At 38.5% G+C, this 24,270-nt stretch overlaps 2 protein-coding genes across 2 annotated transcripts; both read right to left on the reverse strand.

Annotated features, from left to right (window-relative positions):
- Window positions 1–2,892: 2,892 nt before the first annotated feature.
- LOC136262158 (serine/threonine-protein phosphatase 2B catalytic subunit 2-like) lies at window positions 2,893–24,183 on the reverse strand. Its single transcript, XM_066056319.1, has 12 exons — window positions 23,909–24,183; window positions 18,583–18,911; window positions 16,600–16,711; window positions 13,048–13,193; window positions 12,363–12,505; window positions 12,070–12,147; window positions 11,787–11,881; window positions 5,477–5,602; window positions 3,968–4,030; window positions 3,628–3,718; window positions 3,323–3,420; window positions 2,893–3,272 (listed from the first exon to the last, which is right to left on the reverse strand). The coding sequence occupies exons 1-12, from the start codon at window positions 23,967–23,969 to the stop codon at window positions 3,112–3,114; spliced, it is 1,503 nt and encodes a 500-aa protein (XP_065912391.1). The 5' UTR covers window positions 23,970–24,183; the 3' UTR covers window positions 2,893–3,111.
- LOC136262159 (uncharacterized) lies at window positions 13,211–16,593 on the reverse strand. The gene has a single exon (XM_066056320.1). The coding sequence runs from the start codon at window positions 16,401–16,403 to the stop codon at window positions 15,600–15,602; it is 804 nt and encodes a 267-aa protein (XP_065912392.1). The 5' UTR covers window positions 16,404–16,593; the 3' UTR covers window positions 13,211–15,599.
- Window positions 24,184–24,270: the final 87 nt, after the last annotated feature.

Raw genomic sequence — 24,270 nt, forward strand, 5'->3', positions numbered from 1 at the left:
ATCAATCAAACAATCAAAGTGCTTTATAGTAAAAGTTGCAGAGTGCAAAATTAATATTCTAATCCTGTACTGTTGTGTGACGGGGTGCAGTTTGTGCCCACATGCCCTATTTTTGCAGGCCCGGTAACAAATACAGTTTAACACAATTCCCAATCCTTTACAACCATGGTGATCAGTTTTGTCTCAGTCTTGTGGACCATGGATCCTTTCTTTCTGGACTGTCATGAGGTGACACAGGATTTTCGGTCTCAAAATTTCTCTCTGGCTGATCTACATGTTCTGCTTCTGTATCATTTGATTTGTCACTTTCCATATCTGCAATATACCCAGTTCAGTGTAAGGCTCTAATTGACTGCGTATTAGGCTTACTAATAACAAGCTCCACTTGAGCACCATTGCCATACAGCTTAAGTACTCTGTAGGGGCCTTTGTAAGGACAAGCAAATTTGTAAGCCTTCCCTATTTTCTCACCAGGTATATACACAAACACTTGATCACCAACATGTACCTTTACAAGTGTAGTTTTCCAGTCATAGTACACTTTCTGGGACTTCTGTGATTCCTGTATTTTACTTTGAAGTACTCTCTGCCCCAGATGATCGACATACTTTAGACCTGCATGACCACAAGACAGAATTCTGTCATTGTTTTACTGAAGCTTGGAAGCTGGCTCATCAGCTGCAGGGAGACGGGGGTCTCTCCAGTATAACAAATAAAAAGGATTCTCTTGTGTAGACATCTGTACACTGCTCCTGTAAGCAAATAGTACATTTGGGAGCTGCTCATCCCAATCCTCCCCTGAATTTGGCTAACAGTATTCTGTGGAACCTCTCCACCAGCCCATCAGTTTGGGGTGGTAGGCAGTTGTGTTGGCCTTCTTTATGCCTAACAGCTTTTACACATCAATCATTATCTTATGCTGTTCCACGGTCTGACAGGAGTTCAGCTGGTACCCCGTGATGACGAATAACATTCTTCACTTCACTAGCAGTTCTGCAATCATCAGATCTGGGGTGACAAAGACCCCTGGCCACTTAGTGAGGTTAATCCATAAAAACAACAATGTAAACATTTCCCTTTGAACCTTGATCACATCTACACCAACTCAATCAAATGGTCCATTGACAGGAATGGGTGTTAGTGGTGGCTTAATAAATAGCCTTTCCTACATGACGTGAAACACATTTCTCACAAGATCTACGATATAGTGTTACCTCTTCATGCATCCCCAACCAGTAAGTTCTGCTTATCTGACCAAAAATTTTTTTGCATTTCACAAAATTTTATGTCCACTAAACTTTCCACCACTCTCAGTCCCTGAGGTTCAGATAAGGACGGAGAGAGGATTGGTTTGGCAAAGAGTCAGATGAGTGATGATGAATTGAGACCAGCCATGGAAATTTTGAAGAATGGAAGTTTACCTACAGATGAGAATGCTGCCAGAGAATTGGCGTTGAATAAGAAACAGTGTGCTTTACTAGATAATGTTCTATATCATATGGTTGCAGATGGCAATCGTGAGGTTACAAGACAGGGTGTCAGCATTCTGATTGGTTTTGCCAGGTCGATAGTGCAAGTGAAAACCCATTTCTTGGAGTGCCATTCCAGTTTACCAGAAGGGTGTGGGGTGTTCAGTAGAGCTACACACACGTGGTCAGTATACACATCACAAGGGTATCCATATAAGCTTTGAAATGCTTGGTAGCCCAGACCACTGTTAAAGCATCCAACTCCATACTTGGTCTCATGCTGCTGCAATGTTCATCTGGCATAAGCAATTAGAGCAATCTGTCCATTCAACTGCTTCTGAGAAAGCACAGCACCCAGGCCCACTCTTGAGGCATTAGCTTTAAGAATAAATCTCTTTGTAAAATCTGAGATTGGGGTAATTGTCAACAATTGCTTAAGTCTCTCAAATGCTTGCTGATAACTCAGGGACCACTCAAGTAAGTGCAAGCAATGGGCCCACAACCTTAGAAAATCCAGGGATCAAATCCATAATAGGATGCCAAACTAATCGTACCTAGTAGGAACAGGAAACTTCTCGACAGCTTCAACTTTACTCTTGTCAGCTGAGATCCCTGACTCTCTGATACAACATAACCAAGATACAGTACTTATAATTCTCTCTTGGCAAAAATGACACTTCTTGGGTTTCAGAGTCAAACACTTTTTGGAGATTCGATACATGCTTGGCAAAACTCCATCCTATCACTAGATTATCATTGAAGGTATGCCATACACTTCTCATTGATCAGTCCTCAATCTCTGAAAAATAGCTGGGAATTCACAACAAATTCATGTAGTCCATTATGTGTGACAAACAGTCTTCTCTTGAGATTCTTCTGCCATGGCCACCTGCCAGTATCCACAAACAAGATCCAATGCACTAAAATAAGTGTCACCCGTCATCCACCCTAGCATTCATCAACTTTTGTCACAGAATTAATTTTAGTCGTCGATAATCCACACAAAATCTTGTGGTATTATCTGGTTTTGACACTAACACAATGGGATTCGCCCATGGCTGCTGGACTCCTTCACAACTCACATGTCAACATCTCCTGTACCAGAGCTTCTACCTTCGGACGCAATGAAAACAGTAACCTGTGAGGAGGTTGCTTAATCGCTGTTTGATGACCTGTGTTAACCACATGCTGAACTAGTGTCCAACTCCATGTGATCCATTGCAAAAACATCACACCAAACCAAGAAAAATATATCTGGCACTTAGCATGACACCCACTGACAAACTTGTATAGTAGTCACAACACACTATGGATTACAAGTTCAGTAACAGGCAGTGACCTGCTCTGTACCACTCAGTGACAATTAATCAGTTCAATTAAAAAATATACTTCTAGTTAGGTATATATACCCCTTGCAAAACAATTCTCAAAAAAGCATATTTATTTTCCAAATTTGTACAAACACAAAAATAAAGTAATAATGTGTGGCTTTAAAACAACAACTCTTACGGAAACAACAGCAATGTTTGTATAGAAAATTAAATTTCCAATGTGTCATTTCTGCGACATCAGTATAATATATATGGTATTTCTAAATATCTAATCCAACTACAAATATATCGATGAATCAATGTGTTTTTTATTACGATGGGGTCATTGGGGGTGTAGGGATTGCACCACCAAGACTGGCTTTGGAGTCTTCTCGTCGAGGTGGAACATGCTCATTACCACGATCCAACGTGCGTGCTTCTTCAAAACTTGTGATCCTATTAGCCTCAGGCTCCAAGCCATACTTCAGAAGAGCTAAATAACAAGAATACATAAAACAGAAATAGTACAGTAATAATTCTTACCCTTGTTGATGCCTTCTGTTCCCTCCGAAAGTGTGTTAAATGGAAGAAGACCAGTTGGAGTAAGCCCCTTTAGTTGCAGGACACTCTCACTCTCTTTGCTGTAGACAATAAACAACCATAAAGACATTTGTTTACGTAAACCCTCTACTGCTAATTAAGGTTGTAAATAAGGTTGTAAAAGCATGTCACCAGACACAGTGTGCATAAATCACCTGGCATAGTAATTATACCACGGTGGCAAGCCAGGTAAAGCTTTCTTTCTTATTTAATCACCACTGATAAAAGTAGCAATGATGCCTGCTTACCGTAGCACAGAGAATACACGTGCCATCTTGCCAATAGCTCTGATCTTGTTACGTATTACCTCCTTCCTCTCTTGAGTCATAACAGATGCTCCTACAATGACATAATGCAGTAAATTGATTGCATATGACAAACAACAGCTACACCTGTATTTGTAGAAAGTCAAAAATAAGGCATAGGTCAGTACTTAACAATATTGAAAGCCTCTTTCAGAATCGTCACTAAATAGCAATGTTGACACAGAAGTAACAATGTGATTACCACATATAATTTTCTTGTGGCATATCTTTTACCAAGAGTTAATATGAACTCTTTACAGGGATAAGATAATAACACACGTACCTCCATCCTCTTCCATCTCAGCATCTTCCTTGATGTTCAACACATTCACCAACATCTCTGTAACTGTACATTTGTGGGAGACAACAAAACAACAGATTTATAACAAGTAAGAATACAACCTAACAACATGCACCACATGTGTACTATACACACTGTAATTTGATTTATTTTCACAAATCATGATTAAAAATTCTTATTTAACAAGTTGATGTTATGGTACTTCTAAAAACCAGGCGGCCATGCAGTTAATACTTTCCCATTCTAACTGAATAGGCAATTAATCAACCCTGTATATTTTATCCATGCTATTGCTATTATGAGATAATTGGTAAATACTGTAATTTAGTGTATTTTGTAATTCGTGAATTATTATGTAATTCTGTAATTACGTTGCCATGCGCTGCTAATGAAGCGTAACTATAACAAACCCCTTTAACCACAAATTAAGCACAGAAGTATCTTCTCAACTGTTTTATAGTGTGTCTATCATGTTTTCTCACACAAATTATTTAGAGAAAGTCTTAAAGCTGCCCTTCATTTCCGTTCGTGTAAGTAAGTACGGGTAACACCCCCCTTTCAACTCAAAGGATACGCTATCTCTGGTAGCCTAAGAGGCCTTCAACATTGTTTTGAAGTTGTTAAACGTCCATAGAACCAAAAACGAAGACCGTTCATGAAGAGTCGCCATACCCGGTATCCAGAAGAAACCACCACAGAGCAAAGTTTATGTGTGTGGAAGTTTAATTTAGCTTTCAATTCTTACATCCTGGCTGCTTTTTACCATTTAACAATTTTACTCACGTGGGTGTGTACGGACAAACATAGATGGATGGATGGGTGGGTGGGCAGGCATGCACGCACGCACATTTACGAAAACAATTTCAGTGGGCCAGGCGCCCACCCTCCCAGCCGGCTGTGGGTGCGCGCCTGGTTTAAAAACATTTGCACTGAACAAAATATTAATACAAAAAGCTGTTGACTATTGTATCTCGATGACAGTAGGTGTCTACAAGCTTTAAAACTATGTGGAGGATAGCCTAAACAGTAAACAGCCAACTAGTTATCATAGTCAACTAGCTACTGTGTGACTGTTCTATTAGAGTATCTAGAGTATCCGTAGGCTAGAACTTTAGTAGCACTGCATGGTAACAGGTAGGAAAATAACATTTTCGATGCTCCAGTGAACTGGCTTAGTTGTAAGTTAACAGCTACAGTATTAATGGCAGCAGTAAGTCACACATGAACCTAAAGAAACAGACATGCATGCATGGATACTTACTATAACAGTAACATTTTTGCACGTTTTTTCATACAAAATTTTATTATACAATTATGGCAGAAAGGCAAACAGTCTATATACATATTGTAGCAACACTGCTACGCACACTACTACACACACATGTACAAGCACACTACTACACACACATGTACAAGCACACTACTACACACACATGTACAAGCACACTACTACACACACATGTACAAGCACACATCCATACAAGTACAAACCTTTCTCTCCCACAAAAGGCAGAGACCACGTGAACACATCCATGAAGTTGGGTAGCCAGTAAGGATGATCTACAGCATTGAACTGACGAATGTTCATAACATTGTTCTCATATTTCAACACAGCAGCTAAAGTGGTAAAGAAATAGCAGGAAAATAATAATTATACATGCATGAGTGAGTGCATTACAATGGACATAGTGGTATGGCTTAGTCTCGTCCCCAGCCGCCCACGCACTCGATCACGCGAAGGTTGTCTGGTGACTTTGGTCCACTTTCTTGGCCCTAGTGGAATATTGCTACGGACATGTTTCTTGTGCTCATTTATGCTTACATTCAAATGAATAAACTTTTCATTCACTTAAAGGAGTGCTACTTTATAAAATCGCTGGAGTGATTAATAAACACCGTTTAAAACTTTATGTACGAAAACCTTCTTAGCATTCAACTTAGGACAACAATCAATGGCGAAGAAGACCTTAAGACAACAACTACAAAGCTAGTTTTTTGGGTGCATGTTTTATTAACGCGCACCTCCTGGGCCAAGAAGTTGGACTAATGTCGCCAGATGACCTTCGCGTGATCAAGCACGTGGGCGGCTGGGACAAGACCAGGTATGGCTAACAATACCTTCTTTGTTCTAAGGTTGCCATATTAGCTATGTAAGCTAATGTGAGGACACAATTCGTACAAATACATCACACCTCTTCTACATGAGAGAGGTACTACACGGACCAGGTCTATAGACACAGGTCTTGTAATTGCCTTTGATCCATTCAAGAGTCCATGCAGTGTAAGGCATGTCATATATGTTACAGGATGTCCACAAAGTCATCAGCTTGTTGCCTGCACCACTAAGAGTAGCATCACTGAAAACTTATTAAGAATGTCATAGACACATGGGATCCTACTACAACATCACTTCTAGGATGTTGTAACACTTGCCTAGCAAACTAGCATTGACTCAACATGCATGCAAAGTTCTAATGTGGTCATGTACGCAAGCTGCTCATAAAGCAAAAGACAATTAACAAATCAAACACAGCAAGTATTTAAATTCAATATCCAATCCATCCATGGCTACATAGAAGTGTCTACTCAAGATTATAACAGACTGACACTAACAATAAGGCTGCAGAGAACTACCTACACTAACAATAAGGCTGCAGAGAACTTCAGCATTCCACATAGCATCCACTGGACACATGCTGAAACAAAGCCACAGAAAAAGTAAAGCCTTACTAAGAAAGAAGCATGGTTTCCACTTTAAAATTCCCTCTATTCACTATGGTAGCATGATGCCACATGTAAGAGGTCATAGTTTTTACTTTGGGCTTCTCTTCACTTATAGGGGCACATATACATAGGAATGTGTGTGCAGTGTATACATGTGTGTATGCATGTATGGGAACATGGTGTTGATCTACAGTCATACCCAGCTGTAGTATTGGGTACATAGTTACTTAATAGAGATGCAAATAAATTATGTGAGTTCAGGTTCTTTGACTTTTCCTCATAGTCATCTGAGACTTTGTACTGCCTGTTCTGAATTAATAGTCCTGCTTGCAGGAGGTGTTCCAGATTCCATGAGCCTGTGTGGTATAAATCTTAGTAACGCCCAGACACCAGACAAAATCCAGTCAAATTGCATAGGTGTCTGACCATAATGCAATTTGTCCCCAGACACTATGTCCCATCAAAGTGTAAGGAGGGAGCCTAAAGGCTGAGCTGGCATGTCTGTTGATTCTATTAGTAATAACAGTCACTTGGTTGCTAGTAGATAGTATACATTCTTACAAACCAAGGGAGTGACCACTAATGTACCATTACCAACCCTCTGGTGTGCTGTAAACACATACTGTAACAGCGCATCAGGCTTGTGACATATCAACCATGTAACAATATAAGGTCCTTCTGCTATGCTATAGTGGACACAGATAGGCCTATACTAATAATCTTCCACATGTCCACTCAGTTTAGGCAATTGTCTGGCCAATTCTGATTTGTCCAGCCAATCCGGCCAATTCTGATCTGTCAGGACATTGTGGCAGGCCAACAGAAATTTCTTATCATAAGCTCTGCAATCTAATAAATGATGTCCCAGGTGTTTACAACTCATCGTTGTGTGGTAGGACACAAGATGAGTGAAAAGCCCTGGAGTGTGATGTAACCCCTGATCACATGATGCTCCACCAACACGATCACATGAGCTGCATGTTGGGGAGAGTACCAAGGGGTATAATATACATTACCATGAGTATAATATACATTACCATGAGTGGGCAGTAATAATAAATAGTGTAAAAATATATCACCTTTCCTGTATAATTGACACACATACTTGTGTAAACATTTCCTACCCATGTGCATGCGTGCAGCTACATGGACCCCGCAGTAATTATAAATATGCAATGTTTTCATATACACAAATTGTTTTTTGAAGGCTACACTCTCAACTACTTTGACTTTAGATTTCATTTGTTTTTGTATTAGTACATTTAGGATTTAGCTTTAATTTATTGCACTCTAATACAACAGTCAGTATATGTGACCGAATTTGACAAAACAAGGCTTCCACACACATCCACTTTTATGACTTTGAAGCACCATAGCTCAACATAGGAGTATGCCGGGACTCCAGAAAACACGGTATAATGGAACAGCAGAATAACGGAATAAGCGAAAATTACATTCTTAACATTTTACTATATATACAGTCTATAGCATTTATACAATACTCACCTCGTAGCAATTCCACAGAGAATCACTAAGGCGATCCTCAGGGCGATCTTTAAATAGAACTAGCACGAAACTAACCACTCTAGAATAATCTAACTAAGCTAAAATACTTTCTAATACACTAATCGCTACAACACTATAAGTTCTTTCTACTACAGCTACTTATACCAGCCATCACACACGAGTAACTGCCTGAATTTATTAGTGACAGCACTCCATCCTAAGAAATCTTCTCTGAAATAATCTACTTTGGCTAACCTAGTAGTTATCCATCGCCAAACAAGCTTACTGTAAATTCAAAGGGTTAAGTGCTGTATTTAGCTGACATCACTTTGTACAGCTTGATTCTAATAAATTCGGACAGTTACACATGTGTGATGGCTGGTATAAGCAGCTGTAGCAGAAAGAACTTATAGTGTTGTAGCAATTTTGTAGTAAAGTGTATTAGAAAGTATTTTAGCTTAGTTAGATTATTCTAGAGTGGTTAGTTTCATGCATGTTCTATTTAAAGATCACCCTGAGGATTGCCTTAGTGGATTCTCTGTGGAATTGTTACGAGGTGAGTATTGTATAAATGCTAGACTGTATATATAGTAGTAAAATGTGAGAATGTAATTTTCGCCAATTCCATTATTCCGCTGTTCCATTATTCCGTATTCCATGTTTTCTGGAGTCCCGAGTATGCCATTAGTTTCAAATGGTATTTTACAATGCTATGGATGAATTGTGTGAAAATTTTAGGTCAATAGCTCACTAAGTAGTCAAGTTACAGTCAGAAAACTGGATGTATATGGAAGCTTTGTTTTGTCAAATTCGGCCATAAATTTTGTATTACCATGGGAGGGAGATGGACAGCTGACATTAATATCTCGATTCTCTGTTTTATATATGTAGAGGCCCCCACGTATATATTTTGTGTAACTGTTCTATTATAGAGCTTAATTTAATTCTTAAGGTGCCAAGGACAAATGTCCTCATATATTCACAATTGTACCGACATGAGCTATAAGAAATACTTTATACTGCTGAAATTGGTATAGGGAGTTTCCATTGTACCACTTTCATTATTGCGATTGTAAGTTTTGAGGTTAACTGCAGGTAGCATTGGTAAATCCTTTGGTTGGGAAAATGTAGTATCTCCTAGCAACCAAGTGACAGTTATTGTTAGCACTACAAACAAACATGCACACAGGTACCACTATTGGTTTGCAAGGACATTGTGTCTGCCCAAAACTCATTATGGGTGGACATTGTGCGGATTTTGTCTGTTGAAAAACCATTAATTTAAGGCCTGTATTAGAGTGTCTCATTTTGTATATAAATATATATATATATATACATACATACCACTTTAGCGTGAAAGGCACAAATGTAGGAAATTTTCATGCCAGTGATCGAAACGCATGACAATTCTATTTAACGCCTACCAAAACAGATGAGCACGTGATTTACATTCCAATTAGTTCCAGTGCATTTTGTTAATCTAGAGAGTCGAAGCAACGGGCCGTCATCAATGAAAGTAGACGTAGAAATGTTAGTGTTCATTAGTTCTACTGATGTGTGCTTCAAAGTAATTTGCCCTTTTGCAACTGACTGAGGTGGCTTAACACTGCCAGTGTTTTGCAAAGTTGGAGAGAGGTCGCTTGCAAGATAATGTTGTAAGAAGGGTGAAGTAAGCCTGTTGCATTGTATGGTACTGAGATACTCTAATAGAGCAGTCAGTCACTTAACTGTGTAATAGAGCACACATTTAATTACTAGTAAACAGTCTAGCTCTCCATCCTAAAAATAATTGGTCCTATCATGTTTACAGAAGCTAAGCTCTGTGTGTTCAGCTTGCAAACTTGCACAGATCAATATACTCTAATAGAGCAGTCACTTACCTTAATATGTCACGTACGTTTTATTGTCTTGAAAAGTATATGGTAGCTACACACTGTATATGCCTTTCCCTGGTGTAGGTTGTCACGTTGGTACACGTATTTGGCTATATGTGACGCACTCCTAGAAATAACATTAAGAATAACAAAATTTTAATCCATAACCCACATATGCCGATAAATCGGCATATACACATGGCTGTAAACAAAGCACTGTAACTTACGAATCATTCTTCCTATGGCTACATAATTAACACCATTTTATTTGTAATTAAACAAGGATTAAAATGGTACCTAGGGGTTTACCCTAGCATGAAAACATGGGGCAAAACTCACCCTGAAACTATCGTTATGCAAAATAAGCACGCAAACCCCTTACATACCTTTCAAAAATGGTTAATATCTCCTTCCTATTTCATCAGATTCAAGTGAAATAAACACGGCGCGATTCCTAATTCAATAGCAAGTCATGCCATATCTAGCGCATGTGATTTTATTAAATGTTAATATGGCTGCCGTCATGAGTATTGAGAAAACAACAACAAAAAACTGAGTTGCCGACGTTTTTCAACACTACATCAAGTAGCCAAATGAATAAACTTTCTGTTGGTATATGGCTTAGGCTAATAGAGTTACGCTAGTCTGGCTAGACAGACCATTTAAAGTGGTTTTGTGTAATCACGTATTCCTTAAAATTACATGCAAGTTTAAGGGTTACCACAAATTTTGAAAGAATGTATCTGAGAGAAATCTGGATCCATTTAACTGATATCTGACATGGAAGGTACTATCCCAATCCTTCTAAAATACATACTTAACTGTTGCATGCTAGAACTGGCTTTCCATGGCCACTAAATATTGTCTGTCTTGATATCGTCTCTTAAGTGTAGCTAGTCTATTACTCTAATAGAACACTCACCACAATCTAGTCACTAAACATGTTTTTAATGATCAACTAATGAATTATTTGACAAGCTAATCATGCAACTGTGCAAAAAACCCCATAGGTGTATATTACAGGTTTTTGCAATTGAATTCATCACCTTTGCGATTGAATTCGTTGGTTTTGCAATATAATTCGTCCCGTTTGCAATTGAGTTCGTCAGTTTTGCAATTGAATTCGTCGCGTTTGCAATTGAATTCGTCGCGTTTGCAATTGAATTCGTCGCGTTTGCATTACAATTCGTCATAAACAAAACAGCTCCAAGAAACCAACTGTTCATTAAGAGATGAATTATTTACACCATGGAGGTAATTGGAGCTGGTAGTATGCGAAGCTGATGGCTGTCTGACAAGTTAATTAGCTTGCTCCACGTGAGTGACCACACCCCAGTGACCACACCCATCACGAATGGCGTAGTAGTTTGGAATGTTGCTGGATAGGCTGTAGAGGAAGAATTATTGCCTTATAAAAAGTTGTTTACTACTGTTGTACTTGAACAAGTTCTTGTAGCAGCTGCTACACCATGTTTTCGTGTTTTCTCCAGCTGCCATTCTTGTTATGGACGAATTTAACTGCAAGTGAACTGCAAGTGACGAATTGTATTGTAAATGGGACAAATTCAATTGCAAACGGGACTAATTCAATTGCAAAAGCGACGAACTCAATTGCAAATGGGACAAATTCAATTGCAAAGTCACCAAATTCAATTGCAAAAACCTGTAAGATGACAGATTGCAATACAACTGCTTACCTTTGTTACTGTACACATCCAAGTAATTTGGTGCTGAGAAAATCGTGATCAACGATGGGAACCCGGTAGCTTGGTTTTTCTTGTACATCTTATAGCTAATATATTGAATAGAACACACTGACGATAACAAACAATGTTTAGCACACACAGTACTGTACATATGCTGCATAAACAACAAGGATTATGTTCATGCATATAAAAATAAAATTTCAAGCACTATAAAACTTTAATCAAAGCATACCACAACAATCATATAGTGTGGTTCAATGCATGTAGTACTCACCCTGCATCCTGCGCTTCGTGTGCTCTGATAATTGAGAGGAGATTGTTCCTTCGCAAAAACTCACAACAAGCCATGTAACTGTAAAGTGTAGATATACAATGCATGAATACAACACACACAGTAACATGCTACACTATACAGTATAGTACACTACACATACCAAACATGCACTCTATTTAATGCCACTTTAGTAATGTCAGCATACAACACACACTACAACACACACACGCACAGACACGCGCGCGCATACACACACACGCACGCACGCACATGCACACACGCACTGCACACACCTGTAATAGTAAGAACACCCACGGACAGTGTTGTGGGAGTACATTTCAGTAGTTTGTCTCTCATTACCAAAATCCTCCGGAGGATCAGACCACAAGAGATCACACATGGCACCAAACGGTGGGGGCTCTCGGAAACGATCCAGCTGTACGTTGTAGCATATACCACAATAATTATACCACCACTTAGGATCAAAATCACCACACTGTATAATAACATTAGACATTGCAGAAAGCCAGATTTTACGTTACCAAAATCTTTGTACACAAAAACTTACCTGGTAAAAACAAAAATTCTATAAATTGATCAAACTACACAAGAGAGTTTGACTTACAACAGCCACGCTATGGGCATTAATACTTGGCATAAGTAATTTCAAACAACTTGGTAGTGTATACCTTCACCTCCAGCAATGACAAAAGTGTTTTGATAAGCAAACTACTTTCAAGCCCATTTGTTCTTACCCAACCACTCTAATAGAACATAACCTCATCTACAGTACCTTAGAAGAATGTTTTCAAATTCCATTTTAAATCACGAAGCATTCAGTATATTATTAAGACTATATCTTTTAGCATATGAGAGCATTATTCAAAATTTCTTAGCAACACAGAATCAATATATCCTAATCAAACAGTTGGTTTCAGATCAACACAGGGGTGGGGGGTCCACTACAAACAAGCATACCTTCCTGATATCATCAAGTGAAAGTATTTCAGGTGAGAGGCCACCATGTACACATAGAAACTGCTTGTTCATCAGAGCTGCCAGGGGTAGGCAATCAAACGCATCCATACAAGCATCATAAATGTCTTCAGAATATTTGATCTTGCCTGTACAGAGACCAGGTTTATACTTGTCTGGCTACTCAATGCACCATGTACAAGTTGATAAGATGTTTGATACATAGGCTCAGTTGCAGAGCATACAATACCACCTTATCTATGATGTGCACGTTTATATATTTCAATACACTTGGTTCTGAAGACATGTTTGGCTTGGCTGTACCTAACCAATGCTGCCAAGCTGTCATGAAGGGAAATTGACACTGGTTTTAGGGGTGATATTTTTGGCTGGAAAAGCCCATGATCCCTAATATAAAATATTACCATACTACCGTACGCACGGAAATTTCTGCGGTATGTATATTTCACGGATTTCGCAGTTGAAACTGTAACCGTGAAAATGTAATCCGTGAAAATTTAATCCGTGAATATTTCACAGATTGCTGGAAATTATAGGAGTTAGTTATCTACACGTGGCAGCAGTTAGTACTGTAGATCAGCAAACTCGATGACCAGCACTTTTACCCTCACCAGTTGTATTCATGGCTACCACATCTATAAGGATATATGGGATCCTTCAGTTGGAGAGACTGTAAATTGCGGAAGGGAATGCGGAAATTCAGAAGACCGATTCGCTGTTGCGCTGCGAAAGGATGGTGTCATTGTTGGCCATGTACCACGTACCATCTCGTGTATGTGTACAAGATTCTTATCGCATGGTGGAACCATCACAAGCACAGTGACTGGGCCAAGAAGGTATTCAGATCATTTGCCACAAGGGGGGATGGAGTTGCCATGTACGTATAAATTTACTGGAAAGGATAGTGTAACGAAGATGTCACATAAACTGCTAAGTGAAGAAAGTGATGGGGTTGGTGAGCTACAAGGTATGTAAAGGATATCATTATTTCAGTATAGTACATTTGTGTCTTACAGCTGCTGGAATTTCTGTTGGCACTGTAGACCAAGCCAGTCTGGCGACACCACAGCCGCAGGGTAGCACATCTTTGGAGGTAAAAACAGAGCCTCGGAGCAAACCCAGTAATACAGATGTTAGTGCACAGCCCAGTGCATCAATTCGTGGTGTAAAAGTGAAGACCGAGCCAATTGATGAGGATGAGTCACATGACAGTGTCAGTGGGGAAACACAAATATGGGTAAAAGTTAGAGATATAAGTTTGACCAATATTGACAAAGAAATACTTAAAAGTGGTGAGAAACTCTCTGACAAGCACATTAACTTTGCACAAAGACTTTTGAAAGCTAAATTCCCAAAGATTAATGGTTTACGTCTCACACTCTTGCACGACAAAGCCCACAAAGATCCGACACACAACGCTCTACAGGTTTTCCATACTGGTGGAGATCACTGGATATGTGCAACTACCATTGGTACAGCTGGCAAAAGGGTGTCAGTATATGATTCAGCATATACTAAATGGGATGAACCAACATTGTGTTTACTTAAAAAGCAATTTCACTGTTCACCCAGCAATATTACTATTTTGAAAAATGTGCAGAAGCAACAGGGAGGAAAAGAATGTGGCCTGTATGCCATTGCTAATGCTACAAGTGTTGCACATGGGAAAGATCCCCTTAAGATGAACTATACAGAATCACTGATGCGTGAGCACCTTACCAGGTGTTTTTCCAATGGTACTTTGGAGTTGTTTCCATAGTAGTGTAACACTATATGATTAGTCAATTGTAAAATTTAACCATGAACATAATTGTATTCCTATTCAGTGAAAATACAGTCAAATAATGAATCATGATAATGTGGTAATAGTATTTATACTGTAACAGTATTTAGCTTGGGTTAAATATATGGAGACAAAGTTGAAGTGATCCCAGCTTCTGAAAAACCATTCTGAATGGAACTGTTACGTTCCACATAACTGCATGCATTTACCAACCATTGTAGCCCAAGTGGCTTCAACCTAGTGAGTTTCAGGTCAACAACCTTCTTGCCTTGCCCATCTTCCATCTTCTTCTTGACCTCTCCAGCATACCAAAGATGGAATTGCTTTTTCATTTGATCCTTTAAGGGTTTGTTGACTGCTAGATCTAATGGCTGCAATCGATCAGTGCAGTTTGGGGGAACCTCTACAACTAAGATGTCGCTCTGTTCTAAAAAGTCCAAAAATGCTGGAGTAGTTTGGCCTTTGAAAGAGTCAAATATCACGAGGCATGGATGATTTGGGCTCAGCTTCAGATTACAGCGTGTCACTGTGACATATGGAAGTAATATGTTATGAAGATAACCCATCATGGTGTGTTCATTTGACCAGTGGTTTTCAGAGTAGGTCAAATACCAATCTTTTGGACATTCGACCTTGGGCAAGCAAGCAGGAGTCTTGCCAGCATATATCACTTGAGTGGGCAGCAACTTTCCATCCATAGCACATGACATTAAAACGGTGATTTGCCGTTTGTCATCCAGCCCAGCAATTTCTACTCTCTCGGCTCCCTTCTCTTCAAAGTCCAATCCGACACTGGCACGTATTTCATGCCCGTTTGGTCCCAGTTGATTATTAGTTCTTTAGGAATGCTTTCCATTGCAACAATCGTGCGCACATCAAACAGAAACTGCCTTTTCACTTTTTCAAAATCAGATGGCAGTACCTTTGCTTTTGTCGTTCCTTTCCGCTTCACCAAACCCATTTGTTGAAGCACTCGCTGCGCCCACTCTTTTGTTATGTTGATGTATCCTCCATTTTCAGCAAGCAAGTTGGCATCATGGCTGATGACAACACCTCTTGCAGTGCCCATGACAGTCTCAGTATTCACAACAGTTCCCTCTGCACGCGAGGCCTTTATAAACAATTTCACCTCTTCCTCCAACTCCTCCCCTATTAAGAGTGGCCTTCCACGCCGCTTTTGTGGAAGTTCTGTTACTTCCACTGGTCTGTCTCGTTTTCGATCATTGGACTGATTAAACACTTCCCGACGATAAGCATCTCTCCATCCCCGAACACTGGCTTCTTTTAAATTCGGGAAACTTCCTAAATGACGAATAGCAGCAGCAGGGCCATGTTTCGCCGCATATTCACCAATGGTAGCTCGTTCTTCGTCACTCAGCTTGATGTATTCACCACAAGTTTTTTGTTGTCCATTGCCATGGCTGCAACTCGCACTATGACTCGAGATTGATTTTAACTCTCTCTTAACGTATTCAATAGTAGACTGTGACACGTTGCTTGGTAAACCATTCGGTTTAACTTGCTTAAAATAATAAGTTATATCTTTCATAGACATCTCGCAACCGCAAAAAATCGCGAAAACCTAAACTCCTTTAACCGTGAAAATAAAATCGTGAAAATCTTGTTTAGTTATGATGAAGCGAAAATTTCATACCGCGAAAATTTCCGCGCGTACGGTATATGATTATGTAGTATAATAAAACACACACAATTAACACATTACACAAAACACAAATGTACAAGCAACTTACACTCCAGTTTGAAGGTGAAATAATCCGTTAAGTGTCTACACTCATGATTCCCTCTCAAGAGGAACAAAGTCTTAGGGTAGCACAACTTCAGTGCCCACAAGTACAAAACACACTACAAAACAACATCAAATGTTGATACTATTTTCTTACGTATGACTGAAAACTCATTGTTCTTACAAAATTGAGACACATGAAACATAAAAATTTTACACGTGTCAGTTCAGTATGCAGTAAAACAAAGCTCATATCAATAAAACCATTTCTCCATGGAGAATCTATGTTTTATGTTCGTACAGTAAAAAAGCACTTGAATTATGGGTACAGTGTGGTAGAAATAAAGCTTAAGATGATCATTTATTTGGCCTTCTTCTTAATGCACATGGAGAAATATAGGGAAGGCACTATGCCTTAATAGATTTCCCATTGAGCGTGAACAGAGTGATCCAAGTCCCTTGTTTCAGCCGTGAGTTATGATTAATTAATGTATGAAGCACGACAGTTTTAGTTCAGCCAATCACATATACAAAAACAGTAGGGTCTAACTTTATAGAGAGTTAGTCCAATTTTAAGCACAGAAACTTCACACAAACTTGTGGCTATTCTTATTCTTGTTACCATTGGGGTCAGTAGGGATTAAGTTAATTATCCCATTCATGCCACATGGTGGATTGCCATAAAATTAATGTGCAGCTGCATAGCACAATGTGGTTGGGAACAAAAATTCTTGTCCTAGAGTATAGGATGATTGTACAAGTCACAAAGACCAGTAAAGCAATTGTGTGTTAAAACTAGATAATGAAAAAAAACCTATATCTCAATAACAAAAAACCATTTTATCATGATAAACGATATTATCTCGATAATGAAGTATTGTTATAGAGTACTTTTACAAGCACAGCTCTGTGTATTGATAATTGTTTAATAGAAAATTCAGTATCTTTATCATAATAATGACATAGGTATCACGATAATCACTTGATTGTTATTATCGCACAGCCTAAGCATAATAGCCATCTGGTTTCTGGTCCATATATATTTGGCAGAAAAACACAAACACTTGTTGTGGTACGACTAAGAGTAATAATTATTGATCAGAGGTGAGATCATTGACGCAGCATGTTCATGAACAGGCTATAGAATACAGACCCACTCACACTTTAGTTTTCATGACATTATGGTGAAGCCAGAGAAAGAGATATCAACAATTATATCACCACATTACAATTAATGCAGACTATGGGATGGCAATATCCTCCACAAACAGGTTATATCATAAGCCAGTGCCCACACCCAGAAGCCATTATGTACAAGTGGGCTCAAGGGAATATTTGATGTGTGAATGCAGCACTTAAAAGTTTGAGGACTATACTACTAGAGTGATTTGCTCTGTTTAGTAAACATTGCCTTGAGTGTTGTTATATACTAAGTAAAAGCATTGTGGACACGTACAATCTTAGGTGCCAATATATAATGTGTGATCACAATCTATTCTGGTGAAACAGTTCTGAGGCTTCTGTGCAGAATTTGATCTCATACAGATTATAAGAAAACATGAGAAGCCATGCTTAACTTGTATGTGCTAGTGCATGTACATAAGTTGTGTATATCATGTGTACCTGTGTATATACCAACTGTATGTATGTATAAGCACATGAGTCCTAATGTTTCTCATGATCATGTATATACCAGCCAGTTGGTTTGTGTGTGTGCGTGTGTGAGTGAGTGCGTGCGTGTCCACATCTGTGTCCGTGTGTGTGTGTGTCCATGTGCACATGAATAAAGCATGTTTAAAATCTACAATGTAATCATTATGGCAGGGAAAAAAAAGCAACTATGCAAACTTCCAAACACACACACACACACACACACACACACACACACACACACACACACACACACACACACACACACACACACACACACACACACACACACACACACACACACACACACACACACGCACACATTACAAGATACACTAACCTCGATAGAAAAGTATCCTCTATCAACATAGTCACCTAGGAACAGGTAACGTGTCGACTCCGGCTTGCCACCAACTTCAAACAACTTCATTAGATCGAAAAATTGTCCGTGTACATCACCACACACAGTTACCGGTGCATCAATTTCCAACATGGTTGGCTCAGACCTTAACAACTCTGCTCCATCTCGGATAATTTTCAGAGCAACTCCCTCCTCTACTCGTCCTTCACTCAGAAAGTGCTGCTTGAGGACTTCATATTGTGGCTTCCCTGTCACGGGATTGTACACCTCGGCATGTGTTAATCTGTTGGTTTTGGGAGCTGGCACATCTGTAAGTAAATATAGTGATAATTAGGAATACTCACTTACATAACTACACATTTGTGAAGGAGTGGTAACAAGGGTACTATTATTTCCTGTTGTTTTCCTTGAAGTGTGACACTAGACTTAGCTTAGAGATCACTGTCACTAATAATTATCACTACACAGGTGATGTTTATTACACTACAATACTTGGCAGTCTATTTGTGTCACTTCTATATACAGAAGTTGTTATGCTTCTTGCAACACAGAAAGCAAACCAAAAAGTGTCCCATGGCTTCTTTACTTACCAAAGAACCCTGTTGAGTGTTCATACTAGGAATGGTAGCAGTAGTAGTAGTAGTAAACAACATGGGAGTGAACAATGCATGCTTGTAGCTAGTTTAAGATTTCAAGAGGTAATAAATAGAGCTCGGCGGTATTGAAATTTGAATACACGGTATTAGTAACAGGAAAATATGGCGGTATATTGGTATATAGTTAGCTTGCTATTGTAACTATTGCATCATTTCTTAGGCTAGTATCAAGCCAAAAACCCCCCAAAAATATAGTTCAGTACAAGTAGACATGTATTGTAATGTGACAACCTCAAGTTTTTGTTCAAGGCGTGTCTGCTAAACCATCAACAAATTGGATAATTAAACACAAAAGGCTGGGTTAAAAACAATCCTATAGCAGTATTCATCAATATACCGGTATTTTGATATATCGGTTATCAAAGGCTGTCACGGTATGATAATCGGTTATGATAATTTAGCACGATAAACGGTATTACCGATATATCGCAGAGCACTAGTAATAAATACCCTGTATGGTAGGGGTGTGAATCATCATGCAAAAAAAACCAAGATCTCATGATACAAATGATATGATGTAAATCATGATATTGAAAAGATACCATGTCAAGTGAGTCACACTTTTAAACAAGTACAACTTGGTTATAGTCAGGTGCACAGTCAGGCTGCACTAATAGTGCTAACACAATCTGGTGACATCATTGGGTTTCTTGGTATGAAGTGTAAGTCAGCCAAAATATTGGTAGGCCAACCACAATTCTAATTCACACTTCTGAGTCAAAAAATATGAGTGCTGTCCGAGGACAGTGCTTATGTTATTAGCGAGGGCCTGGCTGGGAACAATTCATAGGACCAGAAATTAGTACCACACATGTGGCCAGTCCACTAAGGAGTCAATACAACAAGACTATGACACATTACAGCCTACTGCTGTTCACCACAATTCCAAGAACACAACAAACATAATCATGCTTGTCACAATGGCCAAGCAAAAAATGTGAACTATTTCTAGTTAATGAACAACAATTAAAATATTTTATAAGATAATATGGTAGTCACTACATGTGTCTGAAAAAATTGCTGGATATGATGAAGTGGTGGGCTACAGTTTGTCTCTGTATGTGTGTGGGCATATGTGTGTGTGTGGGCATGTGTGTGTATGTGGGCATGTGGGCGTGTGTGTGTGTATTGTTTCATGGTTCATCCACAAACCCACTGTATATATAAAAGACACTTAGCATCCAAGCATTTCATTTCAGTGATGCGCCGGATAAGAGATTTTCCCAATTACCCAATATTGAAATTCATATAATGGCCAATACTAATAACCGATCCGATGTTTATTTCAACCAAAATTTCACATGTATTTTGTAAAATTGCCATTTTAAAACTATATTTTTGTCTTATTTTTATAAAAACTCTTAGCATCAAGGTCAGTAAAATCAATCTGCAAATAATTACCAATACCAATATTGCTGAAATTTGGCCAATAAACCAATTATTTACCGATTAATCAGTGCATCACCATTCCACTTAGCTGATGGCTTGCTTTCCTTACTCCATCTCTAATTAGAGTTGAGATTAAAAAAAATTCCTCTATAGCTGGCAAATACTTGTGTTAGTGGGTACAAATTAATAACTCGATAAATCAGCCATGCAGTTTAAACAGACATTGATGGAAAACATTATTGTCTGTGGGAGAATATTTAGTTAGTCATGCTTCATGGCTGGTCACCAGGTAAACAGATCCCTCACACATTATTGTACAACAATTACATAATCACTGAAATTGTCTGATCTTGAAGCCCATGTCTTTCTTTACACATATGTGTCAGGGGTGACAATGGAAAATTTGAAGAAGCTAGACTTGGTGTGAATCGCTTCATGAGTAAACATTATAGTAGTCTAGTTTGGTAAAGATAGGATCGCGTTTACAACTGAATTTATTGTTTTTAATAAGTTAATGCTGTGTAAACTAAACACCTCAATTGACTTCCTTAGTCCATAGGAAACACTGTGATAGAAATATCCATATAGGTAAGCTAATACAGCCCCATTTTTGGTCCATGGTATGCTCCACCAGTAAACCAGATGGCTAGAGGGTAAACTGCTTATATAAAATGGCAAGTACAATTTGTTTTTCTATATGATTTCCTCCTTTCACTAGCTTACTGTACTGAGATCTTGAATGAGCTATTATTGGGAGCAAATGGGGTTGTTGTGTACAATAGTGTGCAATATCATACCACGAGTATCATTAACCATGATGGTGAATATCATTATTGCAATAATATTTTCTATACCATAACTTTTTTCGTAGGTTGGGAAACATTTGCAGAAAAGATTGTTCCAAAAATTTTCAAGTAAAATATTCTGTGGGTATATATTTCCCATGAATCTTTTACTCCAAGTTTAATTGCAACAGTTTATTGAGTTTTGTCATCTTAAGTTACCATTGAAAAATCAACAGATACTCGAGTCTCCATACTTGATGCTGGTGGAACAACATGACAAACACCAGTGAAAGGTTTACACCGAACTGACTCAGACAATAAGATGCAAAACTCGGAGAACAATTAAGAGCAGTATGGAGACCAAAACGTGCCAGCAGAGGGGTACACTTTATTTCTCTACCTATTAAATATCAATACTGTGATTGCTCCTAATGGACAAAAGTGACAAAATAGATCATAACTATATTGGATTGAACACACCTGTTGTGAGTGTGTACTAATACCCTATCATTGTTCCTATCATGAACTTTAACCATGTTTTTGCAAAACATTGTAAAAAGCATTTTTTATATTCATGAAACGATTATAGGTGCTATATCTAACTCCACCTGTCTAACAACAAATTTTCATCACTCGCAAAAATTAACGAAAATACCGTCCCTTGAAATATACTGTAAAAGATTGACAAGTCAGCTTTAAAAATACTATATGGCATCCTTATAAGTAATCGTCGCTATATTCAAGAACACTGTGCACACAAGCTACATTTATGATTACTGGCCTTCAATATTACAAGTGCTGATTGAGGCACTTTATCATGGAAGGTGGGAGGTCAGCAATAAAGCACCACCTACCATTCTGGGTATCATTTGAAGAAGGGAAAATCAGAGACTGAGTATACGAAAACATTACCATGGTAATTCTGAACACAAACTAATGGTAGCCATTTCCAATTGGTTCTATCATAACAAGTAAATTACAATGCAGTACACCTAGTAACCACACTGCGCAAAGAACAGTACATGAATACAATACATGTAATATGATAGGGGGTATCAACACCTAACTACTATTGAATACAAGTAACATCCATGGGTTCCCTGTAGCTACATCTTACTCCATATACAGAACGAAACCCACAAAAGTTCTCCTATTTCAATTTATCATGTTGCGTTAGTTCTTGTACTTGTGACCCTTGACTGACAGCCTCAAATTGGGTGCTTAAATTAAATTAGTCAAAGCAAGCATTTCAGGATTAATAATCCATCTTTCTATCCAACCAATAATTTGATACTGTGTTGCACTTAAAAGTATACAGCAACCAGAAATAGCAATCAGTTGCTGCTTTGACTGCTAAAACTTTGTGACATAAAAGAATACACGCTTGTTCCACTATCCAACGGGAATACAAAATTGTTGGAGAAAACATTTGCAGCAATAGACAATCTATACTGATCTCCACAATGTGATTAAACAAGACTTGTGAATCAACAAATTCTATTGTTATATCCCCATGTATATAAAGAAAAGATTTTCAATAGTCAAAAGAACTTCTTACTGACATTCAATAGAGGATATGCGAATTATAACAAAAAATGATCAATATAATAAGATTAGTGGCGTGCCCAAGAATTTTGATGGTGAACGATTATTGTGAATCACATACAGAAGTATGATTAGTAAACTATAACTCGCTAAATGAACTACAGATGGGGCTCCTCTCCTCTGCTATATACATGTAAAGGAATCTATCGCTCTGGACAAACTCTCGTAACTGGTCTACTCTTTGTGATTCACACTTTCTATACATACCTACAATACATTTGTTCACTGTCATTACGAAAGAAAACATCGCATTTTATTAGAATGTTTTTGGTCGTAAAGTTAGTGCATATCCTCTATTGATGATGTGATTACTTCCAATGATAAATGTAATTAAATCCATTCTTGCCTTTTAGTTTGAGGCCAAAGAGGACAGAAAACTCTAGCAGGATAATCGTAATAAAAGTCCATTAGATTTCCTTAGCTGAGTGTCCTTTAAAGGCAATTTACACCCACTGAATCAGATAGTTTTCCTGTATGGCAGGAAATACCTAACAGAGACTACACACACAAGATACTTATCTTAACACATAAATACGCGTGACTAATAGGAAGCAACCAATTACATTCCATATAGAAATTTTGAACGTGCAACAAGGATATCCGTTTGAGTGCGCATTAATAAGAATGTTACATTTTCCAGCGCTAAACATCAGCCAATACCTTTTAAACAGTGTGTGGGCATGTAATAAAAGGTCGGCTTACTATATAGCAAATAAATTATCTTCATAAACATAACAATAAACTTGACTTAAAGCATTATACCAAACAAGGAAATGGTTAGAGCAGAAATTACCTTACGCACTAACACAGCGACAACATTATTTAAACGCAAAGACATAACTGCACACACAAAAGCGCAAATGACCTCACCTTGCATGCACCTCTCTGCTGTGGGCAGCTTTGCATCGTCTTTCGCATCAGAAACAGACATGGTTCTCCTTATCAGAAACTGTTTACCTTACCGCTCTACAAACCAGCGACAAATACTCCTATCTACCTGTTTAATATCCCCCACCCAGATTTACTAAATGTTACACCGAATATCGGAAATCTCCGATTTTTTATTAGGGTTGATAGCTCGGGCGACAGGAAAAGCCTCGGGATAAGCTCGCCTCTTTGCCACACACCTCAGGTGGCCTCTAATAAATATCTGTACTGGAAGGTCTATAGCTCAAGTGTGCATGATACGTGCCTGGCCTTCCACTCCATAGATCCAAATTAGGATTTATAAA

This window comes from Dysidea avara, chromosome 7 (genome assembly GCF_963678975.1).
Source record: "Dysidea avara chromosome 7, odDysAvar1.4, whole genome shotgun sequence".
Lineage (NCBI taxonomy): Eukaryota > Metazoa > Porifera > Demospongiae > Dictyoceratida > Dysideidae > Dysidea > Dysidea avara.

Excerpts from the sequence above, each read along its gene's own strand:
- LOC136262159 (XM_066056320.1), bottom strand. The coding sequence starts at position 16,403 with ATGTCTATGAAAGATATAACTTATTATTTTAAGCAAGTTAAACCGAAT.
- LOC136262158 (XM_066056319.1), bottom strand. The coding sequence starts at position 23,969 with ATGTCTGTTTCTGATGCGAAAGACGATGCAAAGCTGCCCACAGCAGAG. Across the intron at positions 16,712-18,582 it reads GAGGATACTTTTCTATCGAG|TGTGTTTTGTACTTGTGGGC; the intron begins GTTAGTGTATCT and ends GTTGTTTTGTAG. Across the intron at positions 3,273-3,322 it reads AACAGAAGGCATCAACAAGG|CTCTTCTGAAGTATGGCTTG; the intron begins GTAAGAATTATT and ends CTTGTTATTTAG.